Source organism: Silurus aristotelis (genome assembly GCF_946808225.1).
Source record: "Silurus aristotelis genome assembly, chromosome: 3".
In the NCBI taxonomy this organism is placed as follows: domain Eukaryota; kingdom Metazoa; phylum Chordata; class Actinopteri; order Siluriformes; family Siluridae; genus Silurus; species Silurus aristotelis.
In genome coordinates, this window is record NC_139576.1 from 15,421,201 (window position 1) to 15,442,122 (window position 20,922).

Consider the following 20,922-nt stretch of genomic DNA (forward strand, 5'->3'; position numbering starts at 1 on the left):
TGAGGAAAATCAGAGAGAGAGAAGGTTGGAGGATGTGGAGTTGGTAAAGCAGGATGTAGATAGGATTAGTAAGGAGGAAGTGAGAGCAGCGATTAAGAGGATGAAGAATGGAAAGTCGGTTGGACCAGATGACATACCGGTAGAAGCGTGGAGATGTTTAGGAGAGATGGCAGTGGAGTTTTTAACCAGATTGTTTAACAGGATTCTGGAAGGGGAGAGGATGCCTGAGGAATGGAGAAGGAGTGTGCTGGTCCCGATCTTTAAGCATAAGGGAGATGTGCAGACCTGCAGTAACTACAGGGGAATTAAGTTGATCAGTCACACCATGAAGTTATGGGAAAGAGTAGTGGAAGCCAGGCTGAGAGAAGAGGTGACCATCTGTGAGCAACAGTATGGTTTCATGCCGAGGAAGAGCACCACAGATGCCTTATTTGCTTTGAGGATGTTGATGGAGAAGTATAGAGAAGGACAGAAGGAGCTGCATTGTGTATTTGTGGATTTAGAGAAAGCGTACGACAGGGTGCCGAGAGAGGAGTTGTGGTATTGTATGAGGAAGTCAGGTGGGTCAGAGAAGTATGTGAGGGTGGTGCAGGACATGTATGAGGACAGTGTGACGGCAGTAAAGTGTGCAGTACGTACGACAGACTGGTTCAGGGTGAAGGTTGGACTGCATCAAGGATCGGCCCTGAGCCCTTTCCTGTTTGCAGTGGTGATGGACAGGTTGACGGACGAGGTCAGACAGGAGTCTCCCTGGACTATGATGTTTGCAGATGATATTGTGATTTGTGGTGAGAGTAGAGAGCAGGTTGAGAAGAGCCTGGAGAGGTGGAGATATGCGCTGGAGAGAAGGGGAATGAAAGTCAGTAGGAGTAAGACAGAGTACATGTGTGTGAATGAGAGGGAGGGCAGTGGAGTGATGCGGTTGCAGGGAGAAGAGGTGGAGAAGGTGGAGGAGTTCAGGTACCTGGGGTCAACAGTGCAAAGTAATGGAGAGTGTGTTAGGGAAGTAAAGAAAAGAGTGCAGGCAGGGTGGAGTGGGTGGAGAAGAGTGACAGGAGTGATTTGTGATAGAAGAGTATCTGCAAGAATGAAAGGGAAAGTTTATAGGACTGTGGTGAGACCTGCGATGTTGTATGGATTAGAGACAGTGGCATTGAGTAAAAGACAGGAGGTGGAGCTGGAGGTAGCAGAGCTGAAGATGTTGAGGTTTTCGTTGGGAGTGACGAGGATGGACAAGATTAGAAATGAGTTTATTAGAGGGACAGCACATGTAGGATGTTTTGGTGACAAGGTGAGGGAGGCGAGATTGAGATGGTTTGGACATGTGCAGAGAAGGGACATGAATTATATTGGTAGAAAAATGCTGAAGATGGAGCCACCAGGTCGGAGGAAAAGAGGAAGGCCAAGGAGGAGGTTCATGGATGTGGTGAGGGAAGACATGCAGGTAGTTGGTGTAAAAGAGGCAGATATAGAGGACAGGGTGGTATGGAGACGGATGATCCGCTGTGGCGACCCCTAATGGGAGCAGCCGAAAGAAGAAGAAGAAGAAGAAGAAGAAGAAGAAGAAATATTGAGGGAAGGCGCTTCCGCTCCGGTACAGCAGGTGGCGCTTCGTATTCTTCGGTTCAGGAAGTAGCCCATTGTACTTCCTCTGTCGAGAAACGTGGTAGCTTAGCGTGTGGTATGTCTCTGGTGTAGACCGTTTCTTAGTGTATTCTGCTATTTTTCTGGTTCTTTTCCATCATGACAGATGAGAAGCAGAGCGGGACGCTGCTCGCCCTCAACCCCAGTGAAGAGGCTGAGTTTCAGAAAAAAGTGCAGCAAGTGAAAAAGCGACAGAAATCGGTAGGATTGTTAACTCGAGCCATCGATATACGTCTAGATACCATGTGTGTATGTCGAGGGTTAAAGCGAGTTGAATAGATTTAAATCTTATGTATTTATCTATAATCTCTACATTCCTTCTTTTGCAATAAGTATGTTATGACTGTGCAGCTTACTGTTTGTTTTTAATATAAATACAGTATTGTGTAGTCTAGTAGCACGAGTCTGTACTGAAGATATACTTGCTAACATTAGCACATGTTTACTTTTGTTCTCTTTTATAATGTAATTGTTTTATTATATATTTAGTTCAAAAATATTGAGAAATGTTTTTACACTTTTAAAGATTAAGAAAATTAAACTGAACCACACATAAAACCCACTAAAGTCATCATTTCCTTTTTTCCCCCCAGGCTTTAACTCCAGGTGTGGTGTACGTGGGCCACCTTCCCCAGTCACTCGCTGAGCCACAGCTCCGAGCATACTTCTCTCAGTTTGGCAAAATCCTGCGCTTGAGGCTTTCCAGAAGTAAAAGGGTAATTCAGACTTGTTCAATCTGTAAAACGCTGATTGCTGATGATAGGAAAAGCTTAAACGGCACAATCTGAAAATTGCCCTCAGCATGTGCATTGCAGTGGGTGAGATAACTGTGCCTACACAATGGCAGTTCATTAAGCTTATTGCCAGCTGTGTAGTTGTGCAATGAAACCCATGAACGCACATCAACCAAATGGATGACTGTTCTGCTGCTAATTATTTGTTTTTAAAGAAGGCTGTGTTCTGACCTTACGTGTGTTGTGTTTACAGACTGGCCGGAGTAAAGGCTATGGCTTTGTGGAGTTTGAATGTGATGAAGTGGCTAAGATTGTGGCAGAGACCATGGACAACTACCTCATGGGTGAAAGGCTGATCAAATGTAAGTGCTTTTTATTTAAATAAAAATAACTTTTTTGCCAATAATATAAAGGAATTGGCATTAAACGGGTGTCAAAGAATATACTTGTGATTGTGTTTTTTTGTTTTTGGACAGGTCAAGTGTTGCCACCTGAAAAAGTCCATGAAAAGCTCTTTGTCGGTTCTCAGAAAATGTTTAAGAAGCCCAGCCGGCCAGCGGTTTTACGTTATAATAGAGAACATGGCACAGAGGAGATTAAGAAACTTACCGAAAAGCTCCTACGCAAAGAATCAAAGCTTCGCAAGAGACTAGCGGAAAGGGGCATCGACTATGAATTTCCAGGATTTGTTAGTACTTAATTTTTTTTACTTAAAATTTGGGTATCAATTATTTTGCCCTTTTGTTCATTAATTCTATATTTATTCCTTGCAGATAGCTCAAGTTCCAGCAAAGAAAGCTTTGTCAGAGGCTGATGCATCTGTCTGCAGTGAGGTGAGCTCAGTTTAAAATGATATAATGGGTATAATATTATATTTGTTTTTATATGACAATAGTTAGAATTTCATAGAAATTACTTCTTTGGCACAATCTGAAAATTACTTCATTTGTATTTGTCTTCTGGAGTAAGATAATTGTGCCAACAGGAAACTGGTACATTTAGCTTATTGTCAGCTGATGTAGCTGAACAATGAAACCCATGTGCCAACACTGCAATAGGTTTAAACAGAAAGCATTTAAACGCAATAAAAATTTGTTTTTGGCTCTATTTTACGAATGTAATAAAACTATTAGCAGCTGGGTAACATTGGAAACCATTAACCAAACTGAGAATATCCCAGCAATAAAAATAAAAATGACAACATATTTTTTGGATGCCGTTGTAGATCACATGTTACTTGTAAGGATTAATATCAATTGTTCAGGGGGGATTATTGGACCCTTGAGCAAGGCCATTGACTGCCCTGTTGTAAAATGTAAATAATTGTAAGTTGCATCTAATCAATAATTAATAAAGGTGCCTGCCAAATGCAATAAATGTTATTTTATATTTCTTTAAACTCATGGTAACACATTACATCGACTTCTTAATGATTCCTGTGTGATTTATAGGACTCCACACCGGTTTGTACACCTTCCGTCCTGGAGAGGAGACGGTCTATTAAAGTCAAGGAGGATGATGTAGATGATGAAATTGTTCTCAAAGTTCCACCACAGAACATTGAAAACTCTGATGAGGAGGAAGATGATGAGGATGAGGAGGATGGCTCAGAAGAGGAAGATGATGATGAAGGTTCAGAAGAGGAAGATGGTGATGAGGAAGGCTCAGAAGAGTCCCATTCTGATGAGGACTGAGCCTCTTTTGAAGATGGACTCAAGAGCTTTAATCATGTAATGGGGCTTAAATATAAAGTGTAGAGTTGTATTTGGACATTTCTTTGTTCCTCTGTGAAATTGAGAGGAGTTTCTGTCACAGCTGATATCTTGGCCTTATGTATGGACTAATGAACTGTCAGTATGTTTTTGTAAATATCTGATTGGGGGCTGTTTTTATGCAGATGTGTTTTCTGGCTATTTCTTGGATGTGGATTATCAGATCAATTTTGTTGAAGCAGTGTAATGCTCTTATTCAAAAGCAATGTTAAATCACATTTTTTATGTAATGTTTCTTGCTTTAGACTCTATGCAATACAACAGTAAACTAAGAAATGTGTAATTATTGAATATAACTTTCAGGTGAAGTAGATAAATACATTTAAAGCTGATTAAAAAAGACTGGTTATTAGATGGACAAGCTGTAGTGTTGTGTATTGCTAAAACTGGCTTAATAATGGGGTCTGTGTTGCCAGTTGTGGAAAAATTCATATATATATATATATATTACACGGTAAGCCAGTATTGTTTGTCTACATTCCAAATGGGATTCAGATAGCGGGAAATTAGCTAAATCTGTTTAACCGATTATATTCCCCAAAGTTAGAGTAACACTAGTAGGATGAAATATATAATTAGGTTTATACTTTTAAATGTTCCTTTTAAATTTCTATTTGTTGACAAATTTTAAGTGTTTTGTCCAAAATTAAGTCTATAAACTACTGGTGACCAAATGAGGGGGGGGGAGAGAAAGTTAATCTGCAGACACTGTGGATGTGAGGTAGGTGGTTGCTCAGTGGTTAAGATCTTGGACTTATGAACAAAAAGTTGAGAGTTAAGATCTCACCACTTATAAGCTGCTGATGCTGGCCAATTAAACAAGGTCCTTAACTCTCAACGGCTTAGTTGTAGGAAGGAAATCATGCAACGTGCTCTGGATAAGGTGTCTGATGCAAAAATGCAGTAAATATAAGTAGTGTTCACCCCCTCCAGGAACCTCTTGTGTAGGGCATACTCAAGTGATGTCTCACACACTCGTTTCCTACACAAAGAGTGAGATGTTCCGTGTGTTGAGCGGTGTGATTTGTCACCTTGTACAAAAGAAGGTTGCTTTCGAGTTCATGCTCTCAACGTGACGACACCCCCCCCCCCCCGTCAATGTAATTCACATTGTAAGCTCTAGGGGGCGTTAGATTGGCAGAAATTGGTTCTCACCTCAGTAGTGTGTATTTAGTGGTGCTGTTTGTCCAGAGTGTGTGAGAGCTCAATTTAAGGCCAAAACCACATCCTGTGTGCTTCACTACCATGATCTAAATACCTTTCTAAGACGATATGCGCTCTTGTTTGTGGTCTTTTATAGTTTAAAGAAAAACTCGTCTGGAAGGACGGGACAGCTTTTTATTTCTAATCTTGTATAGACTATTTCTAAAATGATTTATTACACGACATGTTCTTTTTAATATAATAAGATCTGCAATATACACTCAGTTGAAAATTACTCGGTTAGAGTAGTATGATGGTTGGCGCATGCGCGTTGGTGGCTCCGTCACCCCCATATACACACAGAGAGCGAGGAGAGAGAACAGGGCAGGCGAGCCAGACACATACCTCAGTGCTGGCGTTTTTCCACTCATTGTCCGAAACAGCGCTCTTCCTCTCTTCATTAGCATGGTGAGTCTCTAAGGTATCATTTTAGACAATTGTTCTACCTGGGATATTTTGTTGTGAAGTTATTTTCGCCGTTTACCTGTAGCCGAGCGCGCCGCTTTGTGCGGTCTGTTTAGTGCGCTAGCGTTAGCCGGCTTAGCCCGCTCTCCGAATCTATCAATGAAAAAACAAGCTACAGTAACCAATTCACGAGTATGTAAACGACTACGATGTAGCTACTGTACTGGCTGGCTATTCCCCTTGATATTGTATAATTTCAGCATTAATATATATTGTATTATTTGTGCTTTATGCAGACGACCAGTAGCTCTTAGCGCCGAAGCTAACGCTAAGCAGGGCGATGATGACAAGGCGCATCCTGACGCTAAACACGCCGCGGATGGTTGCTGGTTTGACCGAAATATTCGAGACATAATGCTAGTCAGCGTGTGTGTTCGGTTTGGTTTCAATCTGGGACGCGTAATAATGGAGTGTGTATAGGGGAGGGTTGTTTTGTGATTTCGGGTGGTGGTTAGCCAGCTAGCTTCTCGCTCTGTACTGGGGTAGTGTACCTGAAACAACCGTCAGGTAGGGCAAAGTGGGGAGGACATTGTAGAGATCAACACGACTCTTCCAGGGCTTTCTGTTAATATAATATCTTTAAAAATAATCCAAGATCTATCTATCTATCTAATCATCTAATCATCTAATCTAAGTGCACTAATCTAGTGTTTGCCCGATCAGATGTTCTCAAAATAAAGAAGGTAGGTTTTACTGTTGTAAGTTACCTGCTTGTAGTCTATAAGTTTTTGAGGAATGTGGCTGATTGAACTGACTGATGAAGAATACTGTTCTGTCTCTATATTACATCAGAGCTTCTCAGTCAGTAAGAATCACAATAAGTGATTATTTTCTCAGCCGTTTAGTTGATCAGCTTCCTGGTGATCACCCTGTGGTCTTTCAACGCTCTTTGTGCCACTGATGGTAGACCTGATATTAAACGTGTGCCAGAACCCTACAATCACACACACGGTTCTGCCTGTTAAAACCATTGTCCTTGTTAGATCAGCATGCATTTGTTTATGAGGAATTCTCCACATTCAGGTGGAAAAGAGTTTGTTTAGATTGGGTGGTACGTAGAGTGGCATGTTTGTGAGTAGCTGTTGTGTAAACCAGTCCAGCTTTTTTTTTTGCGTCTGGTCGTCATTCCGATGTCCTGTTTCCAACGTAAAAAGGTCAACAGGAGGATTCAAAGCACTTTTCTCAAACCATTTCCATGTGGACTTTCACCTAATTTCAATATTGTGTAACTATATAGGTAATCGGTTTTTAGGTCCACTAACAGACATTTAGAGATTCATTGTAGGAATTTAACTTTGCTCATTAAGCGTGTGTGTGTTCCTGAAACATTATATTAAACGGTAAATTTAATAATAACAGCAAATTGTTTTATTCATGTCACCAGTGATGTCGTCTACCATAAATTATTAACCAGTTAAGACCATGACCAGTTGTCTCCGATCTGAACGTTTATATAGTGTAAAAGCTTTGAGTTTCATAGAAACTGTTGATGCTTGTTTGACAGACAAATGCACCTTTTTAAACAAAGAAAACACAAGGTTATAGGAGGCTGTGTTTTGCAAAGCAAAATACCATGCCAGAGTCGGTGTATTCATCCAAACAGAATCCTACCAGACAGAAGGATGTTCATAAGGCCACATGTGTCTGAACTAATTAAATCATCCAGCAAATGATCACAATTCCTGAGTACAAACCTGTGTTGATTAATTTTCTTTAACAGCAAATTGTTCATTGCTCCTCGTCCTATTCTGTTGTTTCTATAGTTCCTCCATGTATCAATTGTAACATGCCATGAGAATTTCTTTGACAGAAGACATTGCTCTTCTCTGAATTAAGTAGCATTAATTTTTTTTTCTTTAACTAATCTAAAGTAATTGAAAACAAGAATGAACTTGTTTGCAGATGTTTGTCAACAGTAAATATAACTATGAACCGATAAAAATAATAACTTGTCAAAAAATATAAAACTACAATTGGATATTGATCAGGTTTCAGTTCTTAGAGAAACACTACCTGTGGAGTTTTCTGTTTAAATTTTGTCAGATTATGTTCTGTAATAAAAAGTTGAGACGTGTTTATAGGTGTTCTCCGCTTGCCTCCGAGACCGATTTAGGTCGTCTAATTGTTTACATGCGGAGAGTTTGATCCTTGTTCAGCCTTGAGCATCTGGCTCATATTTTTCTACTTTGTCATGCCGCTAAGGTATGGCAGTTGCAGCGCCGCCCATAGTCAGAACAGACCTTTCACAACCAAATGTTTGGCTCTCAGAAGTCTGTCAGATCATCACATGTAGTTTCTGTTGAATTCCACTGACAAACCCACAGTTCTAGTTGCACAGGTGTTTGATTGCAAGAGTACGGACCTAACTGTTTTTGTTCTCTTGACCCTAGGCTCTACATTGTTAAAGGGATTATGGAGCAATGTTCCAGTGAGGCTTTGCTCTCCTGCACTAGCTTCCACACTCTATGCTGCAGCCACTCTTGGAACGTTTGCTGTTGGTAGCTGTTTGGCTTGAAAAGGAAGAAGAGCCCAAAAGCCACATCAGCTGTTGTCGAGGCACATATGGTGCATTGCTGCCATTCCCAGGCCTCCGTCCTCAAGGCTCAGCCTTTTGCTGCCCTGCCGTGCAAATAGGCTTTGTCATTATACAAGATATTAATACATTTAGCATTGCTTTTTTTTTTTTGGGGGTCACACAAGGGTACCAACAGTTTCATTAAGTTTTTTTTCCACTGCCTTTGAGGTGGTGGTTGAGAAGCATAGGCCATAGAGCCCAATATGGAATACTGTTTAGCACAAGTGCTACAGAAGGATGTGGGCCGGAGGCTGCAGGTTGGTCAGGAGCTGATTGACTACATCACTGATAAGGAGAAGTCTCATGACCTGGAGCAGGATCAAACTGCGTTGGACAAGATGGTGGATGGCCTTGCTTCCTCCTGGGTCAATTCCAGCAACTTCAAGGTAAAAGCTCAGTTGGTTAACAGATGCCAAGTGATCTTCTGAATGCAAATGTTTTAATGCAGAATGAGTAACAATTCAAGAATGAGCTTGAATACTAGTCTGCATGACCGTACGATTATTTTCCTGAAATTGCCAGTAAGACAGTTCCATGATTATTGGCAATATTTGTCATTTATTTGGCTAGAACACATTTTTTCAGCATGGTCCTCTTCACCCTTTTTAGGTCAATGTGAATTTATAAGAATGCTAACACATTTTTATGTTAAATTAATAGGAGTCTGGTAAATATGCTATGTGATGGTATATGTCAGAGGGCTAATCCTTCTTTAGACTTTTCTGTGGCGATATAATAAGAATTGGCACAGTTTATTGCCCAAACAGATTATAAAGTTTCTGTGAATATTTATTTATAAAAATGTATGTAAAGTAGGGGAGGGCGGGAGAGAAAATTAAAGTCTGTAGTGGGTAACACAATGCCAAAGATGAAAAAGGTTTGCTAAATGATATGAGACAGTGGCCCAATCTGAGCTGCTCATGCAGACATGGTGGTTTTCACTCTACTTGCTTTGCCTGAATTTGGTTGTATAATAAATAAATAATAAATAATCAAGTATAAAATAAATTACATCTAAAGACCAAAGTAAAGCTTTAAGTGCAATGTGCAAGACATTGTGGCACGCTGGTAATGATTTGAAATAAAAAAAAAACATGTCTAGGTAAGCTGTAGAAACATAATATCGAAAGCATCATGTTCCAAATATAGTGAAGGGAAAATCCAGGTGTAAATTTGTCGATTTCCTTCCATTATGTGAATAGTTATAAAGACTAGTTCTGGGAGCAGCAGCGTCAGTGTTTTAAGCATGTTTAAGAACACCTTATGAACACCTGAGTCACGTATACACAAGTTATCTTACACTACAACTTGTTTTTTTTACACAACTGATTTGCTAATAGCTACCAGTTTAACATGATGAAACTGCATGTCCTAATTTTCAATGATCTCGGATGTTTCCCCAAAAAAGTGTTGAACTGAACAATAAATAAGCTGTTGCAGTTTTTTCACTGTGCTTTTAAACCAAAGTAATTTATTTCTTTTTTTTTATATGCCAAAATGTCAACATTAAACATGACGCAATGAATTTTTCAATGTTTAATCAGTTACTTATGTCTTGTTTGTGACACGCCATACACTACTGTTCGAGTGCTACACATTCATAGACAGTAAATACTGCTCTAATTTAATGGCAAATGGTCACTACATTTAAAAACATTCATATATCATTACCTTAAGTTTTATCTGAGCATTTAGTTAATTAGTTGTCACATAACCAAAAAGAACAACAAAAACCTTTAACTATAAAATATGTTGGACTGCTTACCAGTTTCTGTTTGAATGTCCTTGTCTAGTGCATAAGTAAATACTGTCCTGCAGTCCACTGCACCCTGCTCTAACATCTGTAATAGACATGCCTGGGGTTTTAACACATCCACAACTTATGGATCTATATAAGGGCTTAAAATCGGTTGATTAGACAGCAGATCAAACGGACATAAGAATATTTAGGCCATGGTGGTTCATACACAAGCATCACTAGTGTAGATTTTAACACTAATCCAGGATATGATTGGAATGTTAATTGTAACCTGTATGTGGCATGTAGTTGAGCTGCATGAACTATTTGATTAGTTATGCAAACATTAACTGATGTGTATATTTAGTAACGGTGTACACGACGTTTATTTTTTGTTCTCACTAGACCTTTTATTTATTTTTTTATTGTATTTTTTGTATTTTTATAAATAAATCAAGGAATGTTTTTTCTACAGCTTCAAAAAGCTACGCCAACGAGTGACGTTTTAAGTGTAAAACCTTATTTGCCATGCTGGCTTGGCGAGGCAAATTTTTATTGCTTCAATCATATCCATATCAAGCTACTGAGAGCAGGATGGTTGAAGCAACCAAAAGATGCTTCACTGTTTATTAATCTTTTTGTGTCCTGGTTAGATCAGAACACTGTGATAACAGCCACAAACACTGGTCAGAGGGCTTGAACTGGGTGAAGAGCTTGTGATCAGCTTGTGATTTTAATACACACATACAGAGTTGTCAGCCTGAAATACATAGATGAGGAGCATGTAAAATACTACTGCAGAAATATTTTTTGTATGTTGATTAAATTGCTGGAATAACCATTTACCCAGCACAACCACACTTGAGACTTACATGCAATGTTTCCTTCATTGTATCAAGGTATTTTCCACTTCAATTTTCTCTTAGTTCATTAATGTTTGTAGGTCTCGGATTTGTCCTCTTTATACAGTATATTGTAATGTTTATATGGTAAACAGTAGGTGGGAACACAATTCAAGTTTCAGTACATACCTCGGTTTTTAAGTCACGGTTCGGTTAAATTTTGGTACGGTCAGGGGAAAGAATTGCAAAACGTAACATTTCTTGTAATTTTTTTTTTTTATTAACGCGGTTTATTATTCTTAACAGTTTACATTTAAAACAATTTTTTATAAACATTTTTGTAATATCTGTACTTCAAAATACTTTTTTATAAATGTTTTTCCCCTTTCATCCATCGTATAATAATAATAATAATAATAATAATAAAAAAATGCACTCAAAGTGCGAAATGGAGACTAAACAAACTTGCCAATTAATTAGTTCCTCAGAGAATTCAGATTTTAACTATGTTTAACATTGCCTTCCTAACGCAACCCTCCCCATTTATCCGGGCTTGGGACCGGCACTAAGGCTTGTGCAACCCTAATCGCTGGGGTTGGTTCCCTGACCGGGGATCGAACCCGGGCAGCAGCGGTGAGAGCGCCGCATCCTAACCACTAGACAAACGGAACCTCAACATTGTTTGCGGATAATATTGTGATTTGTGGTGAGAGTAGGAAGTAGGTTGAGAAGAGCCTGGCGAGGTGGAGATATGCGCTGGAGAGAAGGGAATGAAAGTCAGTAGTAGTAAGGCAGAGTACATGTGTGTGAATGAGAGGGAGGGCAGTGGAGTGGTGCAGTTGCAGGGAGAAGAGGGGCAGAAGGTGGAGGAGTTCAGGTACCTGGGGTCAACAGTGCAAAGTAATGGAGAGTGTGTTAGAGAAGTGAAGAAAAGAGTGCAGGCAGCGTGGAGTGGGTGGAGAAGAGTGGCAGGAGTGATTTGTGATAGAAGAGTATCTGCAAGAGTAAAAATTTTAAGTTTATAGGATTGTGGTGAGACCTGTGATGTATTGTTTAGAAACCATGGCATTGAGCAACAGATAGGAGCGTGAGCTGGAGGTAGCAGATGTTGAGGTTTTTATTGGGAGTGACGAGTATAGACAGGTTTAGAAATTAGTTTATTAGAGGGACAGCGCATGTAGGACGTTTTGGGGACAAAGGGAGAGAGGCTGGATTTGAAATGGTTTGGATTAATGCAGAGGAGGCACATGGGTTATATCAGTAGAAAAATGCTGAGGATGGAGCCACCAGGAAGGAGAAAAAGAGGAAGACCAAAGAGGAGATTCATGGCTGTGGTGAGGGAAGACAAGTGAAGTTTATTTCTATAGCGCTTTTCACAATGGACATGGTCTCAAAGCAGCTTTACAGAATTTAACAGTTAAGGTGAATGGTGTGTATTTATCCCTAATGAGCAGCCATGGTGACTGTGGCAGGGGAAAACTCCCTTAGATGTTATTAGAAAGAAACCTCCCATGTTGAGAGGAACCAGACTCAAAAGGGGAGCCCATCCTCATTTGGGTGATATCAAGAGTGTGATTATAGTCTTTAAACAATACAGAACACTGGAGAGTGAGAACTAACATGAGCCCCGGAATGTACGATTATAAGTAATGTCCTTTCTACAGTCTTATACAGTCAGTTGAGGTTATCGAACCAGGAGCTACTGAGCAAGTCATAAAATAGCTCAACGTCTGCGATCATCATAGATCCATCACCAGCTTCTCCATACCACTCAAAGAGGTCCAATGTCAGAACTCCACATGAAGTGGGATCCAAATAGTGCTTGTACATCTCTAGATGGTTCGGGATGTTTGCAGGGTCGGCATCTACTTTTTTTTAAAGGTCCATAATCTTCATAAGGTGGGACGTGACTGGAGCTGGCGCAACCTCAGGATGCTATGGGATGGGGAGAGAAAGAAAAGCAGTGAAGAGAAATTAGCTGCTGTTCATGATATTAACAGCACAAGTTGATAATGTGCAATTGATCAGCTGTTCTGGAGCACAAGGTTATATTATGTGTTATGTGTAGGACTCACTAAAAAGATACGTCTTTAATCTGCACTTTAACTTGGAGAGTGTGTCTGAGCCACGAACACTGTCAAGACTATTAAAATGTTTAGGAACTAAATGTGAGAATGTTCTACCACCTTTTGTGGACTTTGCTATTCTAGAAACTACTAGAAGTCCAGAGTTTTGAGATCTCAAAACGGGTTGTAGCGTGTTAAAAGACTAGATAGATACATGGGAGCCAAACCATTTAGTGTTTTGTAAGTAAGTAGCAATAGTTTGTAGCCAGTGTATGGATAATAAGATTGGGGTTATATGGTGATATTTGTTTTCCCAACCTTGTGAGAACTCCGGCTGCTGCATTCTGGACTAACTGTAGCTTGCAGGTAGTTGATTTGAAAGAGGCAGATGTAAGTTTATCGTTGCACCACTAGTAAAAAGCAATACAGACTACACAAGATTCAGGACTGTCTGCATTTACAATAAGATAAGGCAGATGAAACCTTTATCCCTCATTGTGAAATTTTGTTGCAGATCCATGATAATAGGAGTATGATGTTTGGGAGGCTAGATAAATGACTGTAAACACAGATTAAACAGAGGAATTATGTTGTGCTGTGGCCTGGGCTCTGAAAATTTCTTTGTCCTTCCTTACCACCCTTGGCATCGTTGGCACGGCAGCTGTCTGATTTACTCTTAAGATTGTGTCGCATTTAGACTAGTGTAGCAGGAGGTTCTCCAAAGCATTTTCAACTTACCAATGCACCTTGTCTTTTTTTTAGCTAAAACGGATAAATATTTGTGAGATGAATAAAGGTTCGACACATTCTAGTCTCGGGTTGATCAATATGGTGATGGATTTAATATAAATACCATTAAGAAATGATAGCTATGTTTTATACTACTTACATTTTTTAAATTACAAAAAGTTTTACAAACTCTAAATATTTCCTGATCTTTTTAGTAAAACCCTTTAAATCAAATCAAAATGTTAAATGACTTCATTGTTGGCAGTTTGTGAGCAATTATCTATATTTTTGATGTATATCCTGTAGAGTAAAATATCCTTTTGAGAATCTTTTTTTTTATGTCCCACCCCTATTTCAGACAAATTCTCACAATTAATCCATGCAAAACACAACATAAACAACACATCCATATTTTGCACAATAAAATTGGGAAAGTGGATCTGTGTTTGTTTGTTTGTTGGATGGCTGGTTGCTAAAGACGTGGCATGACGCTGGTAAGAGAGAAACGGTTACATCAGATCTTAAGTATTGAAATAAACACAAATGACATGGATGAATGGACAAGATGGAAATTTGAATGGTTATTTTATAAATATCAATATGAATAAAAAATTGACCTGCTTCTTTGTAATATTTAGAATCAGTTGTAATCATAACAAAGGATGTTTTTTTTTTTTTTTTTATTAAGACCGGGAATATCCTACTGATGTACAGATAAAGTTACAGGTAAAAGTGTGCTTTAAAGCGGAGATCGTGCACGGAATTACTAGAACTATTGCTACTTCTAATAATAGTAGAAGAGCTTTTGCTTTCTTGGTTTGCTTTGGTCATCCGAATACTTTCATAATTAACTGCGAGCAGTCTTAAAAAAAAAAAAAAAAAAAAAAAAATATCAAAGTAAAGGTGAAACCTGGACTCTGTATTTATTATTCATTGACAGTTGCATTACTGATATAGGGAGTGTGTTTACTCTGAACTGAAAAGGCCAATGAAATATATATTTGAGCTTAATGTAAACAAAATCAAGTTACATGAAACACAGTAACTGTTGATCATATTGTTACACTCTACAATGGGGTTTTGCTACGTATTAAAACGAGTCCGTCTACACAGAATACACAGATACTGATACACAGCCTTCGTGCACATCTCAAATATTGGTGCAAACATGGCAAAAAAACTAAAAGAACATAAACCATTATTCCTTCTTAACAAGCAACTATCACTGTGGTATTTTATTGTAGAGACAAAGACTAGGATGTATAACTACTTTGACTTTTTTTTTTTATTGTTTCTGTTGCATCTAAATGTCTAGTTACTTTGTTTTTTTTCAAAATTTTGTGGAGGTGTGCTTTTTTCTTTCATGAATCTTTACACAGGTGTGAATAAATTTAATTATGTCCCTAGCATATTGAATCACAGCTCACATTGCAATGGTGGACAAATCAGTAATTTATTTGCTAGCCTACTAGACTGATGTTTGCTCATGCCTGGTGCCCCCTTCTAAGTTTTGATTGCCTGGATGTCCAGTTAACAAAATCAAAAGTAGTGGTTAATGTAATAATTTAAGCCCCGGAGTATGATTAGCTTTGGCACGTTGGTAGACACCTGACCATAAGATTCATACGTGCTTTTTAAATCCTATTCCACATTTAGTCCACAGTGTATTTTAATTTATAATTGTGCCTCCTAATTTGTGGTAACAGTTTGGAGTAAGACCACATATAGCTGGAAAGATCCCAGTACTTTTGTCCTTATAGTTTATGACTAAAAATGTATGTGCATTAATGTAAACGATGTATAATCTGAGTGTGAATGGCATTTTGTGTTATGCTATTGTATGTGCTCTGTTAGTTTTAGTTGTTCCTACTGTAATAGGTGTAGGCTTGGACCTACAGTCTCCTCTACTGCCATACTGGGAGAGTAGGAACATTTTACTACTGATGTACTTTTATTTTTGTAATGATGTACGTGGTCCCATGACTAGTTTTTCCAGTGAATTTTTATCAAATGATTTTAATAGCACTGGGCAGTACTTGTTCAGTCATGTCATGTTTGATGATACTGGGCGTTTGATTGCAGGTGAACCGGTTTTGGGAAGAGCAGAATTTGTCACATAGATATATTATTTCTCTTACGTGGCATGTAGTCAAATAGACACACTCTTTTCTAAAGCAATCTATCTGTCTTGGCCCAGCAATTATAAATGATTTGACAGCTGGGCATTTCCTAGCAAAAGTAGAAATATATATTTACACACTATGGCCAAAGGTTTGTGGACAACTGACAAAGTGCATGTCTGTGGTGAAGGCCCACAGGCGCTAAAATGAGGTCAGGCACAGATGATCGGGGAGGAGGCCTTGGGTGCAGTCAGGATTGCAGTTCATCTTGAAGATGTTCATTGGGGTTGAGGTCAGGGTTTTATTCAGATCATTTTAAATTCTTCCAATCCTGACTGTGTTCTTCCAGCTTGCTTTATGTACAAGGACATTGCCATATTGAAGCAGGTTTGGGCTCTTTATTTCTCTTACAGTAAAGAGAAATAATAATCCTGGAGCATACATAAGCATTCTGTGCTTTTTTTTTTTGTATATTGTGCTCCCAACTTAAACGGTTTGTGGAAAACTCACACATATGGGTGTGATGGTCAGTTGTTTACAATTTACATTAGATGCATCCGGGTTTTTTTTGTTGTTTTTTTTTTATATAAATAATTACAAGCTGTATCCATGTTTTTTAGTACTCAGCATTCTGAGGCTAGTGGCAGAAAATGTTACTAAACTTGACACCTCATGAACCCATGGGCAGAGTGTGTGAGGCTGAGAATAGAGCAACATCGCCTGGTTTATACACATGCATGCTTATCTCTTTGTGCTCCCTCTTTCTTTTCTCCTACTCTTGCTCTTTCTGTTTTGCTATTGTGTTCTGTCAATGCTTCCCATTATACAGCTGCTGTTAATGAAGTCCTGAATGCTCCTATAAGCCATGTGTCTGAAAGAGATGTAACTCATGACTTAACTGCTACAAGCCACTGGAAAGAGGATGGCAGCATTGTGATGGACATTTTTTTTTTTTAAATAGTGATTGAAATAGGTTTTCTTATTTAATTATTATAGTCCTAATAATGTTTCAGAAATGCATACAATTATTGTTAATACAATATTTTTTCTAAAGTGTATTTTTATAGTCAGGGTTTTGCAAGCAAGTTTTAATATTGCACTGCAAGAAATCTGTTATTGTTACCCCCTAAAACAGATCAGTGTGAGGAAGTGTTTTCTATAGCTAAACGATGTGAGTTCTGACTTGTCCTGATGGTAATACTTTTTTTTTTTTTTTTGTTATTTCAAGTCCCAGCATTTAGAAACGGGCATCGTTGTGCTCTTAAACATGGTCCTTAACCTTCATCACATCAATTGTGTTGTCTGCACATTCACTGCCATAGCCTCATAACCATTTACTTTTCAACAATGTCCACACATCTTTTTTCTGCTATAGTCTTTATATTTGTTCACTGTACATAAGTTCTCACACGTACACATGTATGTATGTGTATATATGCTAAACTGCATTTTGTTGCTATGCAAGGATGATCTATCCATCTCTATCTTAAAAACTGCACTAATGTTAGCAAAAAGAACTGTTGAAACATTGTAGAGGGATTTAGATTGTTTTAGTTTTTCTTTTTCTTTTTGTTAGTTTTAGGCTACAGTGATGGTGAAAGTAGTGCCGATTTATTTTTGGAAAGTGTAATTACCGTAATTTCCGGACTATAAAGCGCACCCATATATAAGCCGCACCCACTGAATTTGACAAAGATTTTTATTTTAAACATAAAAAAGCCGCACCTGTCTATAAGGTGTCTACATTGAAACTAATGAACTTTACACAGGCTTTAACGAACGACCGTGTCTGTTACACGGTGTAACGGGTGAAATATGTTGCGCTTCCTTTAGGAGCATAGCGTTATTTTGGGAATAGCCTGGCGCCGCATATTCAAGACGAGGATTATGTCCTTATTATTTTCTGATGCATCAAGTTTCTTTGACTAACCCGTAACGCGGTTGCCAAAAAAAAGAACGAGTTTTGGAAACCTGTCTGTGCTTATATGATTTCTGTTGCAACTGGAGTTAGCGAGCTCTCCCTTCACCCATACTCAACACGTTACAACGGCTTGTATCTAAACAGTAGCCGACCAAGAAAGTCATTGTTCACCGTCTTCCTCCTTCCTTTCACAACGATTTCTCTCGGGAGTTTATCTTTTGGCATCGTCGTGCGTTTAAGAAAAAAGTTTTTTCTCCCAATGCCGTGCAGCTCAGAACACAGGTGAGGTGCGGGTTTTTTTTTTTTCCTCCCGTTTCCATTCAGAAATTTTATTGGTCTAATGTTATGGGGTTCAGTTTTTTGGCTTGAAGTTTGTGAAACCGGGAAAAACCCAGGAAAAATTCATAAATAAGCCGCGGGGTTCAAAGCGTGGGGAAAAAGTAGCGGCTTATAGTCCGAAAAAAGTGTATTAAGTGAAATGCACAGTTGGGTCCATATGTATTTGGACAATGAAAATGTTTTTGGTATTTTTGCCTGTATTCACCACAGATTTACATTTGAAATAAATGATGTGGTTGAAGCATATATTTTAGCTTTAATTCAAGTTTAACAAAAATGCTTTTTAACATAGTTACAGCTTGATTGCAGATCTATAAAAAGAGTGTACAGAGGGAAAATTGTTTGTTGTAATAATAATAATAATAATAATAGTCATCATCTGAAAAGAAGCAGATATCTCCAGTCATCTCAGGGACAAAGCTCTCGATCCAGGTTGCTTGAATGTATTACTTTTAAATACAATTTTTAAATTTAAGGAAGGTTGTGCATAAAACCCAGTGCTGCTCTGTCAAGCAGTGGCACATCACTCATTAAGAATAATGCATTGCGTCAATGTAAATGAAGTCTCCCATGTCAAGCGTTGTCAACCAATCCTCAGGTGCAACCGAGCGAATTAAAGTGATCATTTGTCATTCCTTGCTTAAAGTGGTGTAGTCATGTCGGGAACTTTTAATTCACATCATTTCCGAAAACAGACCTTCAAACCACTTGTCAGCAACTGTTAAGATATGATTGCCCCCAGTGTCAAACTGATTCTTAGGTGCACTTTATTTTGACTACTGCAGGCTTTCAATTTTAGAGAAAACCTTTCCAAATTAGGGCTGCAACAATTAACCGATAAAATCTATAATAATCGATAATGAAATTCGTTGTCAATGAATTATATCGATTAGTCGGGCTGAGAACACAGCCGCTCGTGAAATGGCGTACAGTGTCAACCGGCAGCAGTAACAACTGTGCGTCCCAAGTCACAGACGAAGGTGAATGAAGTGCTATTGTGTAAACTGTTTGTTTACTAACTTTGGGACAGTCGCACTTACACATTTGTACACCAATGCATATTTTTTCCTTTTCTATAATCAGGCCTGTTGGCTTAATGTTTCGTTTATTATTCTCTTTTATAGCATTTGTCTTGTTCTTATTTGTTTTATTATTAAAAACAATACAAATGTTGATTTACACAAATTGCTTCACCTTGCATACTCAGATGCTGGTTTTTGAGAAATCCCCCGTAGCTTGAATAAAAAAAAAAAATTAAGATCTTCGTCTTTTGCCTTCTCCCATTAGGGGTCGCCACAGCGGATCATCCGTCTCCATAACCCCCTGTCCTCTACATCTGCCTCTTTTCAAACCAACTACCTGCATGTCTTCCCTCACCACATCCATAAACCTCCTCCTTGGTCTTCCTTTTTTCTCCTTCCTGTTGGCTCCATCCTCAGCATTCTCCTACTGATATACCCCATGTCCAAACATCTTAACCTTGTCTCCAAAATGTCCTACATGCGCTGTCCCTCTAATAAACTAATTTCTAATCCTGTCCATCGTCGTCACTCCCAACGAAAACCTCAACATCTTCAGCTCTGCTACCTCCAGCGCCACCTTCTGTCTTTTAGTTAATGCCACTGTCTCTAAACCATACAACATGTCAGGTTTCACCACAGTCCACCACACCAAATTTCCCTTTCACTCTTGCAGATACTCTTCTATCACAAATCACTCCTGCCACTTTTCTCCAGCCACTCCACCCTGCCTGCACTCTTTTTTTCACTTCTCTAACACACTTTCTATTAATTTGCACTGTTGACCCCAGGTACCTGAACTGCTCCGCCTTCTCCACCGCTTCTCTCTGCAACCGCACAATTCCACTGCCCTCCCTCTCATTCATACACATGTACTCTCTTACTCCTACTGACTTTTATTCCCCTTCTCTCCAGCACAAACGTTCCAGGATCTTCTTAACCTGCTCCCTGCTTTAACCACAAATAACAAAATCTGACCTTGTCCATCAACCTGTCTATCACTACTGCAAGCAGAAAAGGGCTCAGAGCCGATCCTTGATGCAATCCAAACTCCACATTGAATCAGTCCCAAAATTCCTCATTCCACCACCACGTCTTTGTCTTTCTTTCTTTCTCTTTCCATGTCACACCAAGTACCTTTCTAGCTGTCTCCCTTATCACTCCTGCAGTAGTTGCCCAATCATTCAGCACCTCTTCACCACCACTAAACTCCTGTCTGACCTCTTCCCTGAATCTCATACTACAGTCTACATCCTTCAGTTTCCACCATCCTATTCTTCTTTCAGTCCTCACTCTCCTCCTCTTCTTTGCCTCCAAAACTATCCTACAGACCACCATCCGTTGTGGTCTAGATACACCGTCCCCTGCCAACACCTTACAGTCCACAATCTCCTTCAGGTTGCATCTCCTACATAGAACATAGTCAACCTGTGTGCACTCTTATGCTTCACCCTATGTGTATAACGTATACGTATCCTCCTCCTTCTCAAAATAAGTGTTCACCACTGCCATTACCATCCTTTTAGCGCTCCTTAAGACCATACCTCCTCATCACGTCTGTTCCCTTCACCTATATGCCCATTGAAATCTGCCCCAATCACCAATCTTTCATTCCTAGGTACACCATCTATCACTTCATCTAACTCACTCCAGAATTTTTTCTTCTCCTCCATCTCACAGCCCACTTGTGGAGCATAAACACGAATGACCTTTATTACCACCCCTTCAACTTCCAGCTTCACGTTCATCACCCTA

At 39.1% G+C, this 20,922-nt stretch overlaps 2 protein-coding genes across 40 annotated transcripts in view; both read left to right on the plus strand.

The window, feature by feature from the left end:
- Positions 1-1,631: 1,631 nt before the first annotated feature.
- nifk (nucleolar protein interacting with the FHA domain of MKI67) lies at positions 1,632-4,426 on the plus strand. Its single transcript, XM_083536041.1, has 6 exons — positions 1,632-1,845; positions 2,238-2,360; positions 2,632-2,740; positions 2,855-3,066; positions 3,152-3,211; positions 3,830-4,426. Exons 1-6 carry the CDS (start codon positions 1,744-1,746, stop codon positions 4,070-4,072), a joined length of 849 nt encoding a protein of 282 aa, XP_083392167.1. The 5' UTR covers positions 1,632-1,743; the 3' UTR covers positions 4,073-4,426.
- A 949-nt stretch (positions 4,427-5,375) lies between these two features.
- Positions 5,376-20,922, plus strand: part of clasp1a (cytoplasmic linker associated protein 1a) — a 55,287-nt gene continuing 39,740 nt past the window's right edge. For 7 of the 39 annotated variants that reach the window (XM_083535806.1, XM_083535811.1, XM_083535807.1 and 4 more), the window contains exon 1: positions 8,587-8,779. In XM_083535806.1, the coding sequence (XP_083391932.1) occupies positions 8,597-8,779 (183 nt within the window). In that variant the 5' untranslated portion in view covers positions 8,587-8,596. Of the gene's footprint in view, positions 5,762-8,208; positions 8,780-20,922 lie in introns of those variants that run through there. The other 32 variants (XM_083535787.1, XM_083535777.1, XM_083535785.1 and 29 more) reach the window with 12 other exon arrangements.

Coding starts and splice junctions, on each gene's coding strand:
- nifk (XM_083536041.1), top strand. CDS start 1,744: ATGACAGATGAGAAGCAGAGCGGGACGCTGCTCGCCCTCAACCCCAGT. Junction 2,361..2,631: donor GGCTTTCCAGAAGTAAAAGG/GTAATTCAGACT, acceptor TTGTGTTTACAG/ACTGGCCGGAGTAAAGGCTA. Junction 2,741..2,854: donor GGGTGAAAGGCTGATCAAAT/GTAAGTGCTTTT, acceptor GTTTTTGGACAG/GTCAAGTGTTGCCACCTGAA.